At 43.1% G+C, this 24,618-nt stretch overlaps 1 protein-coding gene across 6 annotated transcripts in view; it reads right to left on the minus strand.

Annotated features, from left to right (window-relative positions):
* hipk3b (homeodomain interacting protein kinase 3b) overlaps positions 1-22,761 on the minus strand; it is a 57,014-nt gene extending 34,253 nt beyond the window's left edge. For 4 of the 6 annotated variants that reach the window (XM_010876489.5, XM_010876464.5, XM_010876516.4 and 1 more), the window contains exons 1-2: positions 22,385-22,760; positions 8,874-10,131 (exon numbers count right to left, since the gene is read on the minus strand). In XM_010876489.5, coding sequence (XP_010874791.3) covers positions 8,874-10,129 — 1,256 coding nt within the window. In that variant the 5' untranslated portion in view covers positions 10,130-10,131; positions 22,385-22,760. Of the gene's footprint in view, positions 1-8,873; positions 10,132-14,697; positions 14,872-22,384 lie in introns of those variants that run through there. The other 2 variants (XM_010876499.5, XM_010876473.5) reach the window with 2 other exon arrangements.
* Positions 22,762-24,618: the final 1,857 nt, after the last annotated feature.

Raw genomic sequence — 24,618 nt, forward strand, 5'->3', positions numbered from 1 at the left:
AACTATCAGGTACCATGAAATTCATACTGACGCGATGAAGCCCTCGCTGTTTAACCCAGCTCTGGGCTCTCCCCAAGACAGTTTAATCCCTAGCAGTCAACGCCTTTTCAGGACCATCGCTAGGAAATGGGGGTCATGGTGGTGGATTTGAAGCAACGAAACACAGAATATGCCCATGGGAAAAGACAAAATATTCCCCTGATCAGTGGTATTCCAATTTGGGGTTTCCACACCCTAGTGGGGAATGGCAGTGGGTCTGCCAAGACCTTTGAGTATATTTCTCCATTTATTTTGATGGAAGATACAAAATACAGCTGAAGGTTAAAAATCTAAATGTAGAAATATTAAAGGATGTTATTACATTTATGATGGGTGGGGTAGGGGAGGGGTGTGAGAAATTCTACCCCACTGCTGAATACTGAGAAAGCTAAGTGAATCAAAATGGAGAGCACGTCAGGCACGTTTTCTTTTTACTTCCCACACAACCTGGATGCAGTGGAGGGGAGAGAAAAGTCACCTGAAAGTCATCCAATAGATTTTTGGCAAATTGACAAACTGCATTTGAAGGGAAGTCTCTCCATTTATTCAACTAAATTGATACGGTGCCACCTTCGTGGCACAAATGATCCTGCTTCCATCTTTGCCTAGTAAATTGACATCACCCATTAGGTGGAAGAAAAACCCTAATTGAGCCACTTCTTACAACACAATCTAAACATTATGGGCTTATTATCATTCTGCATGGCCCTCTATTGAAAGTAGGCAATATAGTGCTCCAAACTCTTAATGAGTAGATAAAATGCCTGGTAAGAGACCTAAGATTTCGATTGGTAGAGATGAGAGAGCAGCTAGCTGCACACTGTACTTAACTTCCTGCCCAAAGTCCCTAACTACAGTGTTGGGCTACAGTAAGCCATTACTATATTGAGTCACTTCCTGAATTCTGGTGGATTTACCAGAAGTGATGAATGGAGGCCTGCGTCTCCGTGTGCGCGCGTCTGTGAGAAAAAGAGATTGCAGCTCACCAGAGGATATTGGGGCGTTCAATTCTGCAGCTGACATGCACACCAATGTGTGTGACATTGGCCTATCTGACATTAAATAAAGTTCTTCATAGAATGAGATAGATAATGCAGCTAATATGTTAGGTGTAATGGCATTTTCTTAAACTGATGTATACTTACTGATTGAAGGACTCCTACCATTTTCGTAAATCGTTTGGACTTGCCATCACAACACACGGACACACACATACACCTTAAAGAGAAGCAGAAGTTGCAAGACCTGCCTCTACACTGACTGCTGATTGACATGGTGACCCAGTGGAACAGCGTGCTGGAGATCCTACAAAGGTTTCTGGTGCAGCGGAAGGCAATCTCAACAGCTCTTTTTGAATAACGGCTGATTACATTCACAGAGGAAAACAGATCAAGCCGGGCAGAATTACAAATATAACACTGAATGCCGAAAATTGTTTGCAGATTATGATAAAAGCTTTTGTTAAAAAATATTGAATGACTGACTTAATTTCAGTGTTCATTTGAACCACTGGTTCATTCAAACGTGCCAATACCCCCCCATCAGGTTTGTATCATTATCCTATCCAAATCACCCACATCTAAAGATTGTTCTGGAAAAAATAAAGCAAGTCAATGAAAAATAATCACTACAATTTAACTGGCAAAATCAAACATTGTCCTTGGTTGTAGCTTTCGGCAACCGATATTCCCTTCTGTATGCTTGAGCACTCATGATTTCTGCTGCCACTCCACTGACCCCCCACCCCCATATGACCTGGACTAGGTTTAAATAGACTCAGGACTCAACCCACAGGCATTTATTCAGGATTACAATTTGTACTCTTAATATGTTCACCCGACACAGCCAGAAGAGGACTGGTCCCCCCTCTGAGCCTGGTCCCTCTGTAGTTAAAAAAAAATACATTTCAGTTTTTCCAAGCCACTGAAATTCCACACTACTGTTGTTTGCTCCTTGGGGTTTAAGGCCGGGTGTTTTGTAAAAGCACTTTGTGACAACTGCTGATGTAAAAAGAGCTTTAGAAATACATTTGACTGATTGATCATTAAAGACAACCATACTCTACAGGACTCAGTCAATGGGTTTAGGCCTATTTATCTAACAAAATGATTCAACCTAACATAAGTTTGGCCTGCTACTGACAGAAAATTCCGGGCAAGGCAAATGACAGGCTTGACTAAGGCCATGCCATTATATTAGATGCGTTCCTGTGGCTTCCCCTGTAGTTACTCATTTCCAGCCAAAGAACTTCCTAGAACTCCTGGGATATCTTTGTCTGTGGCTAATAAAGCATCGCTTACCAGGAAAATCCACCATTCCAGTAGTGACAAGAAATAAGAAACAAAAAAAATAAAATAAGTGTCCTACGCTAAGATGTTTGTATACTTCTAAAGTTCAGCCCCATGTACCGTATTTCTCACAACATTTTGTCAGACCAAGAGGTGTGGGACTGAGCCAAATTACAATAACACACCTACATAAAAGCAGCACTACAAAAGGCGCAGGTTCGTGCGTGGGTTGAACAAAGAATACATTTGAATAACCAAGTCGGCTGTGGCAAGCGCGTCGCTTTCCCCCCCCTTTTCTGAAGAAAACCCAGTCTGGTCAACACAATTCATCTCATTTCACCTCACGGGGCGGGGGTGGTGGACAACCCAGACACAGGTTTCATACATTATTTGCATATGTTCCCTTTACAGCACACTGCTCAGCCAGCTCAGTGCAGGTAGCATGAACTATTCAAATGCAATGTAAATCATCCCATGCTAAGACAGATACCATAGATACCATATTGAATGTATTTATAAAGCCCTTTTTACAACAGCAGTTGTCACAAAGCGCTTTTACAGAAACACCCGGCCTTAAACCCCAAGGAGCAAACAGTAGTGTTGAATTTCACTGGCTAGGTAAAACTCCCTAAGAAGGCCAAATTTTAGGAAGAATCCAAGAGAGGACCCAGAGTCAGAGGGGTGACCAGTTCTCTTCTGGCTGTGCCAGGTGAGATATTAAGGAATTGGAATAATTAATAAATTAATGGGGGCTAAATGGACAAGGACAGGGACAGCAACAGGCCCCCCAAACCAGGTACTCCGCAGGTGTGGACCAGGACCTCATGTCCTCCTAAAGTTTAAAACGGGAGCAGACTGGGAAAATTCCAAAAATGCATTCCTCATAATCAACGATTTATAGTGGAGAAGGAGAACTTAGTTGGGAAGGAGAACTGACCCAATCCCCCAGCACAATAGTATAGCAGCACAAGACCTTGGAACTGAGACTGGGGGGTCCAGTGAGACTGTGGCCCTACCCGGGGGAGGCCCCGGACAGGGCCCAACGGGCAGGAAATCAATCCACCCACATTGCCAGGCATCAACCAAAGGGACACCCACCAACCACATCCACCCTGAATGAGGAGTATTGACAGCACAAGTGCGCAACAGAGAGACAACAACAAGCCAGTGACTCTTTCCCCGAAAGGCATTGGAGGGAGGGCATCTAAGTTGCGACGAGAGCCCACCTGGCAAGACAGCAAGGGTGGACAGTATCAAGCCCTCTGGTCACCTTCACGCCCCCGGGCCAGGCTACACATAATCATAAACCGTGCTGTAGAGATGAGTTTTTAGTAGACACTTGAAAGTTTGCACTGAGTTTGCATTTCTAACCTTAATTGGCAGATCATTCCACAGTAGTGGAGCTCTATGAGAAAAGGCCCTGCCACCAGCTGTTTGTTTAGAAATTCTAGGTACAATTAAAAGACCTGCATCTTGCGATCGTACCATAGCCTTGGGACCAAGTCCTCCTGCAGTATCTTGCCAACTCCACCAACCTTAACACCGTACTAAGACTTTAGGCAAAATCTAAATGGCTTAGCTCAAGGCATAGCTGAGGTAAGAGCATAATATTGCCATCCCTTAGAACAAAAACCCTGTTTTTGTTTTCAGCGTCTTTGACACAAGTACCGTTCGTTTTTAGGCCTGTAACTCGGTCAAGATGTCCAATAGATTTTTTTTTTTTTAAACTTAAAGCCACACCAAGTAAGTTTCAAAGTGCTTAAATAAAAGAAAAGTTTGTAAGGAAACTCCTGTAACTAGGGCCAGGTTTATCAGAAATGTGGACAGAATATTATTTTTGTATAAATAAAATGTTTGTGCCAGATTTGTAGGAAGAAAACCGAATCGGCTTTTAATTACCACTGTATTTCTCAGCTAGCAGAGATTATTGAAGTAACCTTGTTTCTGTACAAATCTACATATTTTCAGGGTTTCAAATGTGCTGACCCAATGTGGGGTTGCAAATCCTTGTTTAGAAAAGGCTGGAACACAATTTTAAACATGCATGTTTCTTATAACAAAATACATTCTCAAAAAAGTAGATGTCTTGCTATCTATGGAGAAAACTGCATGAGTAGAGGATTAGGCCAGGCTATGTGATACTGGCATTAGTAATTTACATGAGTATAATTCTGTCTGCCTTTAGCCAACAAACAGCAAACCCCCCACCCCCCACATCTGTTCCCTATGGAAGATTTGTGAAGCCTATACGTGAGTCTGTTCAGACTTTCTCAGATCAAACTGCCTAACTGTCGGTTTGAACTGAATCTGATACCATAAAAGTTTCAATAAACTGCATTCAGTGATCAGTCAAATCTCCCAACCCGAGATTTAGAAGTACTGAGAAACCACCAAATACCGAGTAATATAACCACAAACGTTCTACACTAGTGAGTTACTCTCCTGGACTCTAGGGAAAAGGTATTCAAACTTTTTCAAGAGGTAACCTATTTTTTCAGCAGAATGCCTTGGGATCAAACTTTTCTCACAGCCCCACCCTAGGCCAAATCTAATAACTGAAACCAAAAAATATATTTAGAAGGACTAATAACCTACAAATAAACAAAACTATTAATACAGCTGAATATAATAAATAAGTAACTCAATCATTTTCAAACTCTCACAAAAACATTTGTGGTATTGTTGTTTTAGGAGGTAATTAAACTGCTCTAGGGAATAACATCAGGAGATAAAACTCATCCCTGACTCCTTCCAAGTCACTTTGAAGATTTAAACCTGCCATTAATCTGAGAAAGAAGGGCAAACTGATTTCCAAGGCTTTTAGCACCTAATAGGTATTTCCGTAGGTGGCCTGCTGGCTTTGCCGCGTACATTAATTACGCATTCGGCTAGATCAACAGCAATTTCTCGGGCGATAGGGCTGGGGGTGATTTGTGAGGAGAACATTAAGTTAGAAACGGCGGTCCGCACATGATTAACGATGGCATGTGTTCTAAATGGACAGGGCCTATATAAAAAATACACCACAGGTCATCCGGTGACTTCACCATGTGACATCATTTTAAACAGGGGAGAGGGGGGGGGGGGAAAGCATTTTAATCCATAACTTGCAAATCAAAGCGGCACACAGTCCTAGAACCAAGACTGCAAAAAAGGGGATGAAAATGTAGGCTGTTAATGGAGTCCAATCATTACTTCCCTACAGCCAGGTTAAACTCAGTTGGTTCAGTGGTTACTCAGTCACACCCGGGTGAGTTAATGATCAACATACGTTCTGAATAAGGTTTAGTGACTTAAAACACCTGCACGGGATGAGGAGGGGTTTGACATAGGGCAATAGATCATGGAGGATGTTTAATCCAGTATTTCACAGGGGAACAAACCGCACTGGACCATCAACAGCCGAGAGCAATGCAGCACACACAAGAAGTGGCACAGCCTGAGACACCCGCTCACATTAATCCTGACCGTCAACAGCATGGGGAGGTGGGGCCCAATGTGCCCACAACTACGTATAGTACTACAACCTATACAATTTACCAGGTACCAAGCCTGCAAAACAGACAAGTACAACATTACAGGACCACGCCCAGGATGGGGCTATAGGGAGACTGATTAAACCCAGGAAGCCCATGGATCCCTAAGATGTAGACGTAGAAAGCATGTTCAGCACAAGGCAGAGCTGACAGACTGTTGATTTCTGGGACAGAAACAGACATTGCGGCCTGATTTCCCTGGATACAATGCGTGTCGCACACAGTCTTGTTCATGGGCTTGTGGTGATTATTGAATTATGAGTGTAATTAATGCTACACCTCCAGTGCATGAGTGTGTGAAGATTTAGAGCCTCTCCAACATGCCTTCAGAAGATATGCGGCACAAAGCCAGAATTGGAATGGGAACACACTCAAATTTGACCAGGTAAGTCAGTGCCAGGGTGAGACCTTGTCCCAAAGTGAGTCAGTGCCAGGGTGAGACCTTGTCCCAAAGTGAGTCAGTGCCAGGGTGAGACCTTGTCCCAAAGTGAGTCAGTGCCAGGGTGAGACCTTGTCCCAAAGTGAGTCAGTGCCAGGGTGAGACCTTGTCCCAAAGTGAGTCAGTGCCAGGGTGAGACCTTGTCCCAAAGTGAGTCAGTGCCAGGGTGAGACCTTGTCCCAAAGTGAGTCAGTGCCAGGGTGAGACCTTGTCCCAAAGTGAGTCAGTGCCAGGGTGAGACCTTGTCACAAAGTGAGTCAGTGCCAGGGTGAGACCTTGTCCCAAAGTGAGTCAGTGCCAGGGTGAGACCTTGTCCCAAAGTGAGTCAGTGCCAGGGTGAGACCTTGTCCCAAAGTGAGTCAGTGCCTGGGTGAGACCTTGTCCCAAAGTGAGTCAGTGCCTGGGTGAGACCTTGTCCCAATGTGAAAACCAACAGAAGATCCAGGAATGGGAAAGATGCACAGGGTAAGGATCATTTATAGTGCTAATGAACACTTCCCAGGTCTTGACATAAAGCTGCATTGTGGGGCAGAAGGAATCTCAATTGAAATGTGTCTTCTATGCTGTAACCTTTACAAAGGCTTGCTTATTATAGTGAAAGCCTGCTTCCTGGCTTTTGGTCTGTCCATGTTTGTCAGTTAGTAAACCAATGGAAAAGCAAGACAAAAGTAAGACTAGCCTAGCCAAGCTTAATCTAAGCAGTACAGAACTAGGCTGCAGTGCATGGCAGACTCTCTCCCTCTCTCTCGCTACCAAGAACAGAGACATTAAATATAACTGGTTAGGCCAATTAGAAACCTCTGCCCTCAAGCAGCATGGCCGACTGAAGATGCTCTCCTAAGGCAGCGGAAAACAGGAAACCTGGCTGCCAGAGTACTACTAAGACAGACCTGCCCTCCCAGAACAAACAACGGTGAAGAATAGGCTACATAATATACGTTGCAGAGCAATCCAAGAGCACAAATCAAAAGAAGCAGAATGTGACATACTCTGGCCTATTTGGAGACACTTGGAGAGAAACAGGCTTCATAGAAATTAAGAAAGAGCACTGCCAAAGCAAACTAATTAAAAAAACTGAAGCCTTCATCCAGGTGGCATCAATCACTCACACAACATATGGTACAGGATGTGGTGATGCATCCGGAAGCTAATGGCACCTAAGGCAAGGCCAGGACCTCATTCGGAGGAGACGGCCACTGACAGCAATATTAAAGCTGTTCCATTAGAACTTCACCATGTCATTTAACAAGACAACACATCTGTGCTGTTCGACAAACACTCAGTTTCCCCATGGTGCATATTGTTCACTGGATTAGCCTTGTGTTGCCCATCAGGGATTCGGAGACACTACACTGCCTTCTATTTAAAAAGGAGGACAAATGCATTTTCCGGTCACAAAAACCAAGCCATCCTGCGGGGTCTTCCTCTGGCGTGTGTAACCTCTCAGGAACTGAGCTGGTGTGGCCGAGTCCACAAAACCGGCTTCTCGCCAGACAAACAGACTGTCGGAAAAGCAGCCCAGACGTAGAAAGCTAAAAACCACAGACTACTGACTGACACGAAACTGGGTCATTCCAAACCTGCATCTTATGTAACAGTTCATATCATTTCAGGGCCCATTTCTCGAAACTAAAACTACCGGCGCCCATAAGGTGGTGCCAAGGGTAATTCATCTTGTGGGCTTTCCGCTCTCCTGTCCAAGACCAGAAAAAACACAGGCATTCTTCTCAACATAAACATACCAGATAAGCTGCCATGTTACGCATCAGGGTTCCTAACGGAATAACTTTGAGGGGTTTGGCTGTATTAAAAACAAAACAAAAGTTAGGCTAAACTGGTGAGCATGAAATATTGATATTAACTAAACAGGAAACATCCTTTTAATACAGGTTAACATTATATTAGAGTGAATGCTTGCATACAGCGGTGTACTTGCCCCTCACCAATATTAAATGAAATGTGAATAAGCACAGGCCTCTACATTAGGACTAGACTTTGCTAAAAGCAGATCCTTGCTCACCATTACATCTAGACAAATCCTGCAGACGGGTAACAGCTCAATTCTAACCCGGCCTTACCACGACTGCTAGCAATGAGTGATGTTCACAAACTCAAAACAGACAGTCACAGTTTTTTTTTTTGTCTTGCCCCATTGTGTTGCAGTGTGTTTTGAGAAAATAGTTTCCTTTCCCAGGCCGAGAGGACATGAGTGGTCTACCCCCTGCCAGTAACACCGCAGGGAGATTTTTTTATTTTTTTTTAAAGGTCTTGGTATGCAGTTCTTGAATGCACAGGATGTTATGCAGAAGGGCAGACATTTCCTTGCCCAGCCTAAGGACAGACATACTCTGGTTTACTTTATTATTAGTGGACACCCGAGCAGCTGAAGGAACTATATTTTAAGCTGTATAGCAGAATATATTTTAATAGAAGACTCCGTTGAGACTATATTTTAAAAGGATCTCTCAATATCCTCTGACTATTAGGATATGCAGTCAGAACATAATCGTTATAGACAACAACAAAAAGACCAGTGACCCACCAATACTCCCAACCCTTGGAGACACTCACCTGTAGTACCGCGACTGGAGGTACGTGGAGCACACAGCCTTGGACACGTGGCTTGCCGATCCAAAGTCTATCACCTTCACCCTGTACGGCTGCCTGACCGGGTCCACCAGCATGATGTTCTCCGGCTTCAGGTCGGCGTGGATCAGACCCATGGTCTTCAGCTTCCTCAGGGCCGTGGCCACCTGCTGCAGCACGGGCCGGATCACCTTCAGCGGCAGCGGGCTGAACTTGTTCTGCTTCAGGAAGTCATAGAGGTTCTGCTCCAGCATCTCGAACACCAGGCAGGTGTGGCTGCGGTGCTGGAAGCACTCGAAGGCCCTCACCAGGTTGTGCTCATCCGCGTTCTCCCCGCTCAGACGTGCCAGAATGCCCACCTCGATCTGGCCCTGGCGAGCGTATGACGGGTGGTTCTTCAGAATCTTCACCGCCACCACCTCGCCGGTACCCCTCTTCCAGCACTTCACCACCTGGCCAAAGGTGCCGCGGCCCAGGAAGTCCAGCACCTCATATGTGTTCTTCATAGAGCAGAGGACCTCGTGCTGTACAAGCTGGTAGTCCCCGTCAGCCCCTACTGCCGCCCCGTTCACTCCCTGTTTGGTTGGGCCTCCTCCTCCTCCACCGCCTACAGCTGGCGGCGCGGGCACACCAGCCGGGTTCCCCATATTCGCAGTTTGCATCATGGCAGACAACATGGACTGGTCCTCCACTATCTGCATGGCGCTCCGACGGCTATCGAGTTCCTCGCTCTTACGTTTCAGCCCGCATCGCTGGGAGCCGTCGGCCGAGTTAAAACCTCCGCTGCCGTCCTCTTCCTCGTCACCTCCGGCCTCTCCCTCCACACTTCCCGCTCCCCTTCCCCTTCCTCCTGCTCCACTCCTGCCTCGGTCGGTCCTCTCCTGCCACTTGCCCTGCGAGGGAGCCGCCCCTGTCTCCGGGTGCTGCTGGGTCTCCGCCGGGTCTGTTCCTGTTTTAGGCTGCTCTCTGCGTACGCCACGCACAGCCACTGTCTGCACAATGAGCTCCGGCCCGCCGCCACGCGTTCTCACACCGGCCACCAAGCCTCGGGTCGTGAACGAAGGAGCTAGTTTGGTCGGATGCGCTATGCCAAGGGTCCTGCCGTTTAGATAGGTTCGCGGAGGGGCTCTGTCATGGTACACACAGCTGCTGGGCTCAGCTTTGAGTTTCTTCACACTGCAAAAGGCACTTGTCTGGGTTTGATAAATGTGTGGTGGGTAGACCAAGACTTGTGAGGCCATACCTGGACAGAGTAGAAGAGAGTAGACACAAATTTAGCATATCATTAAAGTCTCATCCACTTACATATCAAAGATTACTTTGGCTAGATGCTAGGCTACTACAGAAACGTTGAATAGAGAGAAAAGCTGGTACACTGTTCTTTCCCCAAATATAAAAAGTTATTGACAACATTTTAAAACTTAAGTGGATCTTTCTCAGGTCAAACAGACCTGAGTGTTCACGTCTCATACTCAGGTATAGAGCAAAAGACAATTTAAAAACAACGATGCAATCCATTGCTTTAGAGATACTAGAAACAATATGACAATCCAATTAATAAAAGTAATTGAAAAAGTATATAACAGCCTAAAGCTAAAGCAAAACATGAATGGTCAGGCTAAAGTTAAGCTTTTCAGCTGAACATTCAAAAACACTAGTTACATAAAAAAAAAATATAAATAATAATAAATATAAATAATAATAAATATAAATAATAATAAATATATATATATATATATATATATATATATATATATATATATATATATATATATATATATATATATATATATATATATATATATATATATATATATATATATATATATTTATAAATATATATATATAAATATATTTATAAATATATTTATAAATATAAATATATAAATATAAATATAAAAATATAAAAATAAAAATATAAATATATATATATAAATATACACACACAAAACTGAAAAGAGAAGGTCCTGTGGGAGTGACCCTGGTTAATAAGTGCAACTAACTCTACCACTTAAGCACTAATTTGTGTACCCTTAAAGCAACTGTCACCACTTTTATCACTTGCTATTATTAGGCCATTTCCAAATACAATATTGTCACTTCTAAGAAGTTTATTATGCTTTAGTTAGGTCAAATTTGAATCAGTCTCACGTGTTAATCACATGCCAAATGACACATTTCACCAGATCCAAAGAGCCAACAATAGTAATGCTTCTTCACACTGATGGTCTATTTCAAATGCCTACCTTAGTGAGGGTATTCAAAGCATAGAAATGAGGGGCACCATAAGGGCAAAGGGGTTTAAGGGCTTATTGACATTATGAGAGAGACAGAGATAAAAAAAAAGCAAGATTGACTTATCTTAGTATAATCATTTCCATAGCGTTTCAATTTACACCGGCACGTTTGAGACATACCATGCAGGACCATGGCCTTCAATCGAGCGACATGCTTGCGCACTGCATAGAATCTTGATACAGTTCCGACTACTGTCTTCATACAAACATCTGGGGGGGCTTGGTTGGAACGTTACATCGAAAATCCCCTACCACCCCATATTAAGCAACGATAGCCACAAGCTGCAATGCAGGCCTCTAGTCGGAGAGCAAGACCAGCAAGTCAAGAGAACGGCAGCTCCGTAGAATCTGATCCAATTTGTATCCCCTATTCAATCCCAATCAAATTTGCTTCCTGCAGTCTGAATAAAAACAATAATGAAATCGGATGTCAAGCCACAATCCAAACCACATTGTTATCCGATTTACTACCACATCAATCTGATAGCTAGCTATGTGACTTCTGTCAATGTTCATTTGTCGCGAAGTGATTCCGTCACTCCCTAAACATCATGTTGTCCAACGTCGTCTCTTGTTGACAAATAAAGCTATTTGTGGAGTCTCGTAACTATGATCTTTTTTTACATTATGCCACATTTCCCGAGGAATATCCAGGAAGACTCGAGACGCTAGTCTATTTTGTTGTTTAACTTCACAGATATTGATGGCTCGAGAAAGTCATGATGTTTTGCAAGTGTAAAGACAACGTATTGGAACTGTAGCAAGTTTTCATGCAGTGCACACACGTCGCTCGATTTTCACGAGATTGACGGTCACAATCCTGCATTGTACTTAATTGTAAATTCAAACGTTATGGAAATTGTTATGCAAATCTAGATAAGACTATCATGCGCTTTATTCTCTCATAATGTAAAGAAGCCCTATGACAAAGTAACACAGGCAGTAGCGGATAGAAGAACGTCACTGTGGTTGGCACACGGTCAAAAAGTCGATCTAACAGTCTATATTCAACAAACCCTTAAAGATGTACTTATTATAAAACAGGCCCATAATGTAATGAAGTTACATTTATATTTGTTTTTCACAATTTATGATGATTTCCATGAACCAGTAAAGCGCCTGTATTAAGTCAGACCTCACGGTCTAGATGCAGAAAAATCCAAAGTCATGTTTTAAAATGCGATTTGGAATCCTAAGAGATTTGAGCATTAAGGCTGGGAGTGTGAACAAAGCTTTATTAGCTAGGCCATTTCTTAACTGCCAAAATGAAAGCTTAAAGTCAGTGACAGAAAGAAAAAAAAAAACTAGTGAGACCGCAGCTGTACTACTACCCCTCGATTTGATAGTGGTAAATAATGAACCTCTTCTGCAGTGTCATCATAAAACAATGGAGCACGTGGCAAATGAACTTAGCACATTCCACACATCTACATTCATAAAAAGGTACATGAAAAGTATATGAATCATGTCTTCTAAAGAAGGCTCAATCAATTGCATTGAAAACATTTTAATTGAAATAACGTTAACACACAATGCAAATGCATTTTCTGATTCACATTAGCAATGAGAAAGTCTTGCTGCAATGCAACACGAATGCACGCGCAGCACTTTGGCCAGACTGATAACCTGGAAGGCACAAACTCACTGAATGTTGTTTCCCAGGTAACTAATACGGTGCCCTCCATCAAACAAGTGCTGTCGCTGGAGATAGTGGGATTGTTTCGATATCAGTGTGTTTTTGGTTGCTTCCCAACTACAGCATTTTATTTCTGTTTCTGGAGCTGGATAGACTTACAGGACCAGACTAAGTCACCGCTCATTCCACTCCAATACACACTTAAAGATACGTCACCTGTAGACCTCAGTAGCCAGCCATGGGGAGTATGTGTCAGAAAATTTCCTTGGAAGTTGGAGTGCGAAAATTGACATATTCTCTGAAAATTTGGTATCAAGTCTCGTTCATCCAAATAAAACTACTGTAGTGTAAAAACACTTGTTTCAAATGACATGGTTTTGAAAAAATCGTCCTATGAAACTAAATGTTGACATGGTAACTGATAGAAGGATGAACATATAACTGCTCAAATTCTCTCTCGAACAAAATGGAAGCTTCAACAGCTTCACTTCTCCATTACTGTGGACGGCATTACACAATGGTGCCGTTTCTCAGGAGAATGCTGTAAAAGTACAGGGTGGAGAACTACTTTTTCCAAAGCCTGTTCCCTCTGAATGTTTGCATATGCAATTGCACAAGAATTCCACCACACGGTTCAGCCACATTGTCCTTCCATTAAAGAACGGAGACAAGTGCACTGGCATATGCATTCGGATAGCATTTTGCACAGCAGTTGCTTGCTTTTATCTCCTGAGGTAAATGCGCACTCAGACGAGAAACCTGTGATTCCAGAGCAGTAAAAACAACCATAGATCCCACACTGGTCTCGCTATAACACTTGCATCACTCCTGATATGACGTCACAGCTGACCTTTAGCCCGCTACACCCCCCCCCGCACGCACACCTCTGCAGTAACCCCACTCCACCAGAGAGAAAACACAAGCTGACCAATCAAAAGCCTATGGAAGAAGACAGACGCTGGTAGGGACTGTTCTAGTACTCCCTCACCATTCTGGCTTGATCGAGTGGAGGCCCCCTACCACCGCCATCGAGGATGACTAAGTTCTCAAAGGTTTGGACGACCTTTCCCTGCCGTTACCATGCATCCCACGGCGGGTTCCTAGGCAACTGATGTGCTGGAAGAGAGCGTTGAGGAGAGTCAGAGAGCGAAAGAGGGGCTTCGTTTCTGTATGCCTATCCCCACTCCTAATACTGACCTAAAAGTCGAAGGCTCCTTATACCCTTCTCTCTCGCTCGGTCTGGCCCTCTCGCTCAGCCACTCCCATTACCAGAAAAAAAAAAAAAAAACTAGCAACACTATCCCAGGGCATACCATGCCCTGCCAAATATATTTTGAATGTGGATGATGTGTTCAGAGGTAGCAGAACTGGACTGTTTGTCAGTGGCCTGAAGAGCACAGGGGCGGCAGGTCTGCCTGGCATAGTGACCTCATCAGAGTGGCTGTCTGCGTGACCTGCCGGAGTGCCCACGACCTACTTCCCTTTGTCTGGAGCGCATCCAGCAAGCTCAGAGCGGCTCTTCCCTGTCGGCCCTTTGACTTTAATCAACGATGCATTCACCCAGACAGATTTAGACTCTGAGCATGCCTCCTCTAAAAGCTTAGTAACTAGACTTCTAGAGCTTCCAAAAGACAACAGGCTGTCTCAGGAATTACAAGACCTGGGGTTAGTGGGTCTCTGATAGGGAAACAGAGTAGAAAACAACGCTTCAATTAAAACTGAAAAGGAACCAAATGTCAACTTCTCAGATACAGTGGAATAAGCTAAAATTACGGGTGCAAAATAAAGGAATAAAAGCCACCCGCTTTTCAATGGCTGCTGGCACAGGCAGCTCAAGAGCAAAGTATCAGGACTAATTTGCCTAGTCATTGCCTACCTGTCTTCACTCTCACTCTCCTCCATGTTAGATGTTGCTTGCCCTCTTACGCGAGGTCCCTCCCAGGTTCACAAAGGCACACCCTGACGATTTCCTCCCATTAGTTATTACGAGGACGGACAGAGAGCGATGTTGGTCCGTCGGTCTGCTGCACAGCAGCACAAAACGGAAAGGAACTTCCGAAGCACACACTTTTCAACAGATTGCCATCACGTGCTCAGAGTTGGGGAAGCTGCCAATTCCTTCCTCTCTAGACTGACTAGGCAGTACAGGATAACTTCAGGACTGTTTGTTGGTTCAACTTACACAAACACGGCGCATGTTTCAGCTTCAAGTTCGAGTCATTTTAAAATATGAAAATGACTATATAAAATGTCTGCATATTTTAGGCCTGCAACCAACAACTAGTTTGATTAAAATAGGAAAAAGTAAAACACAGCTGAGAGTCCCATAGCAAGCACTTTTAGCGGAAATACGCAGACAATATCACTTAACATAGACAGATTGACAGGGATGCATTTTCCTCTGTTTTTATTATGGAAAAGATATAGAATTCATGCCAGAATGGGTAACACTTTTAGATGTCAGTCATGGCTTGAACGTAAACAAATTCCATGTGCACAAGTAGACAAATGCCAAAGGTGTCATTTGAAAAGCAGCTTCCCAACTGAGCTAACAAGATATTATCAGCTCAATATTTCAAGTAATAACATTATTTTATATTCAACAAACCAGGTAGACAGTCCTACACTAGCATAGCATTCCGGGTGCCAATCAGTAAGCTCATAGAGAAGGGCAGGAAACCCAAGGAAGCTAAAAGGCAAATTTCCATGCTGCCACCCAACTCAGCAGCCCTGCAAAGCATATGTGCAACAAAAAAATAGACATGTGGCTATACTAGAAATCCAGCAAGACAATGTAAAGCAAAATATCAGACCCACCAGACATCCTGATTAAACAAGCAGAGTGGAGGGGGGCAGAGTGGCTTGGCTTAGATGCCTATGAGAAATCCCTATAAAAAAAAAACTCACTTAAATATAAGCTAGTTACCTTAAGGGTAATACAGAAATGATAGTACAACAAAATATTTTGTAAAAAAAGGTCATATTTTTGTCAATAACAAGAAATTTGTTAAAGCAAGGGCCAAGGTTGAAACAAATTACACCAAGCAACTAAATGTTCAGAACTTGTCCAAACTAGTGCAGAAGGGGAGGCACATTAAATAGCATTTTGTCCTGGAGGCCTACAAGTTGAAACTACCCAGTTCTTAACAGCACAATGCAATCCAGGTTTATTATGTAATCAAACAAGAAACCAAAAGAAAGATTTGTTTTGTTTTCAATATTGGTGGCACAGAAGTCAGGCCCCACTAAAAAGCTTTCAGTCAGAACTAAGATAGAGAATCAAAACTTACGCACTTCAGAAATGCCACTTTGAGCAGGCCATTAAAAATATAATAAATGTATTCCCTCATATGGACATTTCTCAATAGGACGCTGCATTAAATTCCTGAATATAAATGACTCACATGGAATCCACCCCATTTGTTACTTGTCACGACTGGCAGAACCAAGCCGGGTCGTAACAGGACAGAGTAAGCTACAGTGGCCAAACAGAGAGAGTCAGCACCGAGAACACTACTCTTTATGTCCAGCATTTCCCACTTCTCCTATAGCCGAGGGACCGATGAGGCACAGGGCCTTACAGTCACCAAAGACACCTACTCAACCCAACTGTCCAGTGATCAGCAGCACATCAATACTGGCCAAACATGGCAGGCCAAATGTTCTGTGTTGCCAGCCAATGACGTTAGACCGTCAGTAGTCAGCAGCCAATACACAGGCTTGTCTCTACCGTGGTTCATCTGTCTCATAACAACCCGCAGTGGTTAGGTGGCTGTAATACTTGGTGAGACCGTCCACATAGGTCATCACATCGACAGCAGGACTACAGTAAATAACGGAAAGATGCAGGCAGCACCTCCTCACTCACCCCCAGGGGGCTGGAGCAGAAAGAACGGCAATGCTCTCCGCAATATACATTGTTTTTAGTGTATTTTTTACTTCTCAAAAAGGAGCATTGATTCACTACTCAAACACCATTACCGCAAGCCTGTTTAAGGGCTAGGGAAAAATATATATATGGTAGTAGGTCAAGGGGAAAAGCATACTGCTACAGGGCTTGAACTAGCTCAAGACAGTTAACGCTCCATGCAGGGAGGTGTCCAGTAGAGTAGCCTGATTAGAAACACACAGTGCCAATATAAACCCACCCCAGCCAACCTGGGGGGTTTTCTGACAGAATGGACCCTGGGAGATATGCGGAGGGAGCACGAGGCCAAATAGCTGATCTGCTCCAGGAAACATCAAATCAACTTTTAGAACAGGGGATCTCTTGAAGTTAAAATGCACAGACAGAAATTGAGTCTACAGTAAACTGTAAATAATTAGGCCTTAGTTAACCAACATTCACTGGAGGTGTAGTGTTAGGTGTCAGCCGGACTCTGAAGAGCAACCAAATTTCTGCTCTCTATTTTCATGGACCTCTATTTTGGGACCTTTAGATACAAGAATCTAAAAACATCCTTAACTTACCCTCTATTAACATGTGATATGGCCCTTACACGAAAAACTGAACAACACTTTTGATGTATTGTTTGTCGTGCACCATGCATACCTAACAAACAGCCAGGGCATTTTATACGCAGTTGTCACTTTGTGAAAAATGCTGATGTAAAAAGTGCTTTATAAATAAATTTGATTGAAATATATAGTGGTCCAAAAAGACAGGAACTTAATCCTTCAGGGCTTTTTTAGTAGGACTCATAGGATCCGTCATCAAAGGCAGCCTGATTCTGATCCATTGCCAACAACTTGGTTTCTTACAGGCCGACCACATCCAATTCTTACACCAGACATTTTTCAGAGCAGATTTGATTGCTCAAAATATTATTTCATAAAAGATCTGAATTGGCCTGCTTGCGTATTCTTCTGGTGTTGCTAAATTGTTGCAGTGTTCCTGCCCTTAAGTTGGGAGCACCAGTTTGGAGACTGGACTGTCATTTTAGTCAAAGTACCATCTCACTTGCGCTATCGAGCCTCCAGTCTCATCTTTCTATACCTCAGTCTGAATGAGACCATATGGTGGAAAAACGGTACTTCCCTAGCTGCCATCGGACTAACAGCTCAAATCTCCCGCCTTAAGCGTATTCAGACAACCAAGACTCCAAACACCCACTTATTAAGAGAAAAGGAAACATGTCGTTCCGCCAAACCCCCAGAGCAGCAGGGCTAGGCTGTAACAAAGCATTTCAGATGCATCCAACAGTAAATCTGCTCAACGGAAAGCACCACCCAGCCCATATTGTAAGCCGTCTGATAAGGCCCGCCTCATTCCTCAGACTGTTCTCCACAATCAGGCCCTATGGTGTCGTTTGGTGACAGGGCAGCAAAAAACAGGCCTTTCAGACAAGATAACAGAATAGCCTGTTGCTCTAAATGGGGCTTTTATTTTTGAAATGTCTCATGCGACCACAGGTTCAATTTAAAATCTTTCCACGAGGTCTCTGGGACCAAACTCGACTTAAGACTTCAGTCTCTTTTATTTAACAAAGCCAACAGTGGCAGCTGTAGGCCCTGGCTATTATTACCTCCTGTAGCTTGATACTCCCTGCGCTGGGCCAAGAGACTCCTCCTGGAGTCACGTTACACTCTGAGCTACAAATTTTTTTGTTTTGTTTTTTCAGCAGCCTTCAGCTCAAAGTAATTGCACACGGTTCACCTTTGAGCCAGACCAGTTTGGGAATTAAATTGAGGGGTGGAAAAAATAAACAGAGAACACCTGTCGACCGCGGCACAAATGCTCCAGGTGGAGCGAGGTAGAACAACAGCCTACCTGAGACGCGAAGATGAGAGGGGCGCAAGAACAGCTACAGCTGATACTGGTGGAAGAAATAAAATAAGAACTTGTGGTAAATAAAATTGTCCTGTTAAGGAGAGCAAGTACTCCAGGGATTTATGCAGTAAAGCGTTACACTCATCACCAGCGGAGAAAGCAGGGTGGAGAGGATGACAGACAGAGCTGTGACAGTATGCTAGCAGAATAGCAGATCTTTGTTGATAGCGATTTCCAGTCAATTCATTGGTCTAATTTGGAATGTACGTCAGAGTTTTAACCAAGGACCTGGTGGCTAGGAAACCCTGGTATGGTACTAGGTGCTGCCAGGCACCTCTAGCTCTAACCAAGCCGTGGCTCAAGGATACGATAATGCCTAAACCCTTCAACAGTAAACAAAAGAACTAAGAAAACAGGAAGTAGCTGTCATTATGCTTTTAATAGAAACCAAATGTTTAATTTTTTGGGCTGATAAAAAAATTAAAATAAAAAAAAGAAATCCTTCAAATGTAGGCTACATTGGATCTCACTGTCTTCTATATGTTGCAAGCAATAAAAACAATGAAGATACAACCTACAGGAATTCTGCATGATGCCTATTGCCAAGATCAAAGAAATAAGATTTGAAGTCAAAGAGAGGTTCTAGAAAAGCAAAAGATATGAAACTCAGCTATTAAAAAACCAAACTCTCTCAGATGGAGGCCCAGCCTTTCAAAGACAGTCCAGCTTCTCAGCCCTCAGTGACTAGAGTTACAACCAGACACATTCCCAGAAGATAGCCTATCACTGGCCAGCCTACATTGGTTAAAGGGCAAATGTTATCCTCAGTCTTTGTAAATTATCTCATTGGTGTTCCAACCCAACATAGCACCAAATGAGTTCTGCGCACCACAAAGAATTGTTCTGCTCGCGATCATAAAGCTCTTTGGAAAAACCCAGAGTGAACTCATGGGGGGGGGGGGGTAATTTTACAAGCCAAATGTAAAACAGACACGTGCGTAACCTCATCAACCCACCTCCCCGCCCAAACCCCCCAATCCACACAGACAGAAAGACACTGCCTGTCCTCCCAGGCACAACAGCAGAACCACAGCATCTCCTCTTCCACCACACCATTACCTGCCCAATGCTGCGCTGCCTGTCTGCCCATCACAGGGGTGGTAACCCAACACTACTGAGCACCCCAGTTCTAACACAGAGCATCGGGTCTGACCGGCAGCAACTCTCAGACATAAAACACCTGGAGAAAGAGTAACCCGCTATTGATGGTTACACAACAACTTGCAGCTTATTTGGGCTAGGCCTATCAACAAGGTGGTTAAATCCTATCCATCCACTGTCCGAGTATTGAATTTAAAATCCCAATATTATTAAACTAAACTTTCAAATGGAATGGACTAGCAGTGAGCCACTAAGGGCTTAGTTGAGCATGTGCCCAATCCCACTTGGAAGAGTAGGCCTTCGACAGGAGGCAACGCATCAGTCTTTTTATAGGCTTGTCTTGTGAGTGGTCTCCTAAAACGGACAGCTTCAGGGGTGGAGATGAAACTCGCACAAGGTCCCGTGCTCCACAAGTTAAAGGGGCCTTTATCTAATGGCCACAGAGGATTATTTTCACCAGAAACAACGGCGCACGTGTTTTCTGTGACTGCACGGGCACGTGACAAACACAAGGCCCGAACTGAATGGACTCGCTAATAAACGGTAATGGGTAAACAAAAGCTGACGCTGAACAAATTGCATATGTCGTGCTCCACTTAAGAGACACGCCAGACAAATTGACTTCTGGCCAGGTCAATACTGTGCTGTGACACACTGGACAAACATCAGTCTGCCTCAGTGGTAGAGGGAGAGAATATTCAAACGCCCCACTTACAGCAGCTTAGGAAGACAATGATGGGGGGGTGGGGTCTTCGTCAGCATCACACAAAGACAGAGGCTGCCCTGACCCCAGGCTGTGTGTCTACATTCTTAAGCCACAGTGTTTGACTTCATCCCAGAATGGGTTTAGGGTAATTAAAAAAAAAAAACTGCATTCATGGCCTGGAGGGCGGGCGGGCAGGCTGGCGGGGGGGGCGGGGGGGGGGACTCAAAGCAAGATCACATGAGTAGTATGACAACTTACATCAAGGGTGCTGCTTTAAACCAGGAGACCACGAGACGCTCCCCCGAAAGTTTTTCATCCAATCTTGCACTGCTTTCAGATTAGGAAAAAGAAATGAACCCATCTGATTTTGACTAATTGAGGGCACACTGTAGGTGGTTGTGTAAGTAACTGTGTCAGCAGGGCTTAAGGCCATGGTTAGGCTAATGTTGCTGAACACAACTAATGAAATTAAATTATTAATCAGGGTATCGAATAGTTCTTGAATGAAACAGCACTGTTAAAATACTGCACACATGGACAAGAGGGCTGCTGGGACACCCGGCCCAAACTCTCAAGTAAGTTATCAATCTTCCTGGAAAAGGTTGACTGACTCATACCCAGCCAAAGAGCGGACTGTCCGGCAGTTAAAAAGAAACCTATTCAGTTTTCGTCCAATGCCTCTACCACCACCAACAAGCCTGGCATTGTGGCACATCTAGCTTTTTCATCTCTAAGCAAAAAATGCTGGCAAAAGCCACTTAGTAGGCCCTCTTTAAAATCCTTCAGCAATATTTTTTTGTGTTTTTGAAGGAGTGGTGAGTGCACTTCAGACTATGAGGCAATAACAGCTCAAGACAGGCAAGCTAGATGAAAAGTAGGGAGAAGAATGCAAGGCCATAAAGCTAGACCAGTCAGTTCAGAACACTTGTCAACACAGGACGAGCAAACAAGCTTTTGGGGGGGGGGGGGGGGGGGGTAGGATGGTAGTTTTGAAGGTGGGTACATGACAGGCCTCATAGGCTAACTTTGGGAGGAAATAACTCAATTACAAGGGAGGCTAATCCGAAACCTCTTTATTTGAGCCTCAGAATATTCCAGTGCGAGAAGAAGTTGGTCCCTGTTCAGCAGGGTTCTCAAAAGGCAGACGTGAAGATACTCTGCGACGCCCGGTTGACTACAGTATTTCTGTGATCGAGTTAATTTCTCAGACATGTAATGTTTAATATGCTGTTGATTGCTATCGGTGAAACTGTAGTTCACTGTGCACCTGAAAACAGCTGGCTAAATAATAAAACCAAATAAAAATAATGTGTCCAGTCTACATGTAATCCTATTACAAACACGTGAACAGCTGATGCGAGTTAGTCAGCCATTACATTAGTACTATAATCACATACGCTACGTGTACTGTACCTATTATGTCAAGTTTTGTTGCGATTGGCTAGCTGTTCACATTAAAGACATGTATACTAGTTAACTAACGTGAGCGGTTAACCTTAGATTTGACGTGGCTTTCTGTTTAACAACTTCTACCTAACTAGCGGAAGTATTGTAGCAACGTTTACTAACAAAATAGAAACACACTAATGAAAACCTCGAACTGCAACCAGCTTGAAAAACAAACAACCAGCTTTCTGACTTGCATTTATGTTTAGACCGCTAGGTAACGCAGCTAGATGTATACAGTTTTGGTACGACTTTTTTTTGCAATAATATATTTTTCAAGTTTATCATTTTAGCTCATTGTATAAAAAAACGGCTGAAATGAGACGCTTACTACGTGGAACCTTCATCTCACGCTAGTTAGCTAGCTAGGCTAACAGCGTTAATGAGCAAGATCCATAACCAGCTGTTTTATAACAAACTCGTTCTGCGAGATTGTTATCTGGGCAAACAGCATCACATTGTTTATAGGTGAACGCTTACCTTCTTATAGAGTAACAATAGATAGAATCCAGGGCTTCTCTGAACATGTTATGGACTTATATATCCACACCATGTACAGTTTGCCTGCACTGCTGCCATCTTGTCCAGGACAACAGGAGAGGAGACCTCGCTCTCGACAACACCACCATCTCCCACATTTTAAACTTCAAATAACTTGCCCATATAACGTTTTTAAAAAAACCACAACAAGCCAATGACGTAAGTATGCGGTTCAAGTTATTCTCCTGCCTCTTTGGGCGAGAAAACCCATCTCTGATAGGGCACCGTTAGCCCTATATCCGAACGATGCGCCCGTTCCGACTGTCTCCAGTGTCCCTCCGCTCCGTCTGTCTCCGCTGCGTTAAATGTTTGTGAGCTGATGGCATGGAGTCAGACTAAACGAATCGATAGTCGAACTGAGCACGGCCAGTGCGCGTAGACAATGTGGCAGCTGTCAAAATAGATATTAAGCTGAACCTTTTACAGTTTACGTGCCACCAACTGAATAGGTTTCTTCCGTGTGCCCCTGAAGTAGGCTACACCCGCATAAGTATTTATTTTGTCCAGTAAGCCTATGGTATCCTGAAGCCAGGTTTTTCCCTGAGAACCAGTTATAATTGATTGCTCGTGAGGTTGGAGCTGCAGTGGTCAACACAAAACATTTTATTCCCAAAATAACATGACATTATTATCAGATTACTGTTGTCACAAAATGTATTAGTAGCATCAAAAAACGTTATTTTTATGAGCTGTATAAATGGCAGTTAGCTTCAAGATAATAAAGAAAAAAACATAGAATTACTACTTACGCATTCAGAGTTAATACCATACAGATATTTCCAAAGCTTTTCTAAAGGCATTTCATAATCATACTAATCTATTAACATTATATTCCAGTGAGACAATTAGCAGTTGTTCCCGAAATCTATTTTCATGATGGTAAAGTTCTGGATTCATAACTTTAAAGGTTTACAGCTGTAAAATGTTTTAGGTGCTACATACTTTTCAGTAGCCTATTTCCGAAGTTACTTTCTTAAATGTAATCCTTAACAAAATACAGAAGTTGCTGCGTGAAAGTCTGTCTTATCGGTTTCTACTGGTCATACTATACAATCATCAACAAATGGGTGGATGCTCGCTAACTTCGTCCTCCTCCAAGGTATTCTTTGTATGAGTGATCGTTCATATGCACGTTACCAAGGAAACTGCCTTCTTTCTCAAGAGGTCCTTATATAGAGCGCATGTGATGTATTGCCGATCGTCCACATTTGCTAATCCAACGTACATTATAAAACTGTTAAAAATAGTTACGTGACAAATATGAATGTCTGCCATGACTCCATAACTCACCAAGCAAGCAGGAGAAGATGTAAATACTTAAGTACAGGAAATACTAAAGATGTTTGCTGTCCTAGAGAAAAATGCCGGCGTTCAACAAAGCAAGTTTTGGAAAATGTTTCAGAACACACTTCTGGTGATGTCATTGACATCCAGAAAAACATATGCTCAAACCACAGCACACAAAACCAATTAAATGCAGCTAGATAGACATCTACAACCATTTGACATGCCTTGTAATGCCTCTGTATGTGGGCACATGGAAAATGTTATTGCCATAGCAACTGTTAATGTTGGTCCTGAGCATCTTTCTCTGTCCAGCGGTCAGAACCAAGAAAAAGTGTATGAAGCCATTCATAAAAAAACTTTGAGATTACGAACACTACGAATACCCGTAAAAAGAAATCTATTTTAATCACGCATTCCTGCTGACATAATGGTTACAATGAATGTAATTTAACAAAATACAGTGCCCTTCCCAATTATTGACACCCATGATAAAGATTACCAAGAAAGACTATTAAAAATGTAATTGTTGATTATTAGCTTAATCTTACACCTAAGAAAATATAGAAATCTAACCAAAAATGTTGAGGGAAGTATGTATATAATCATAATTGGTATCTCTAGAAATTCTTAAGAACCAAATCCAATAGAAGTATCTACACATGATATATATATTCACTGTAAATATAGAGACGGATGGATGGTTCACAAAGATGAATATTCTTGAAGGTTCACAGTTGCAGAATTGCAGAAGTTGGTTGATTCTTGTGGTCACCAAGTCTTGAAAACTATAATTTGGCACCAAATCCTTGCCAACTAACTGTTTAGACATTTGCCAGAAGAAAGTCTCTGTATAATACAGAATGAAGTTTAATTACGTTTTACAAACA

Source organism: Esox lucius, chromosome 2, assembly GCF_011004845.1.
Source record: "Esox lucius isolate fEsoLuc1 chromosome 2, fEsoLuc1.pri, whole genome shotgun sequence".
NCBI lineage: Eukaryota > Metazoa > Chordata > Actinopteri > Esociformes > Esocidae > Esox > Esox lucius.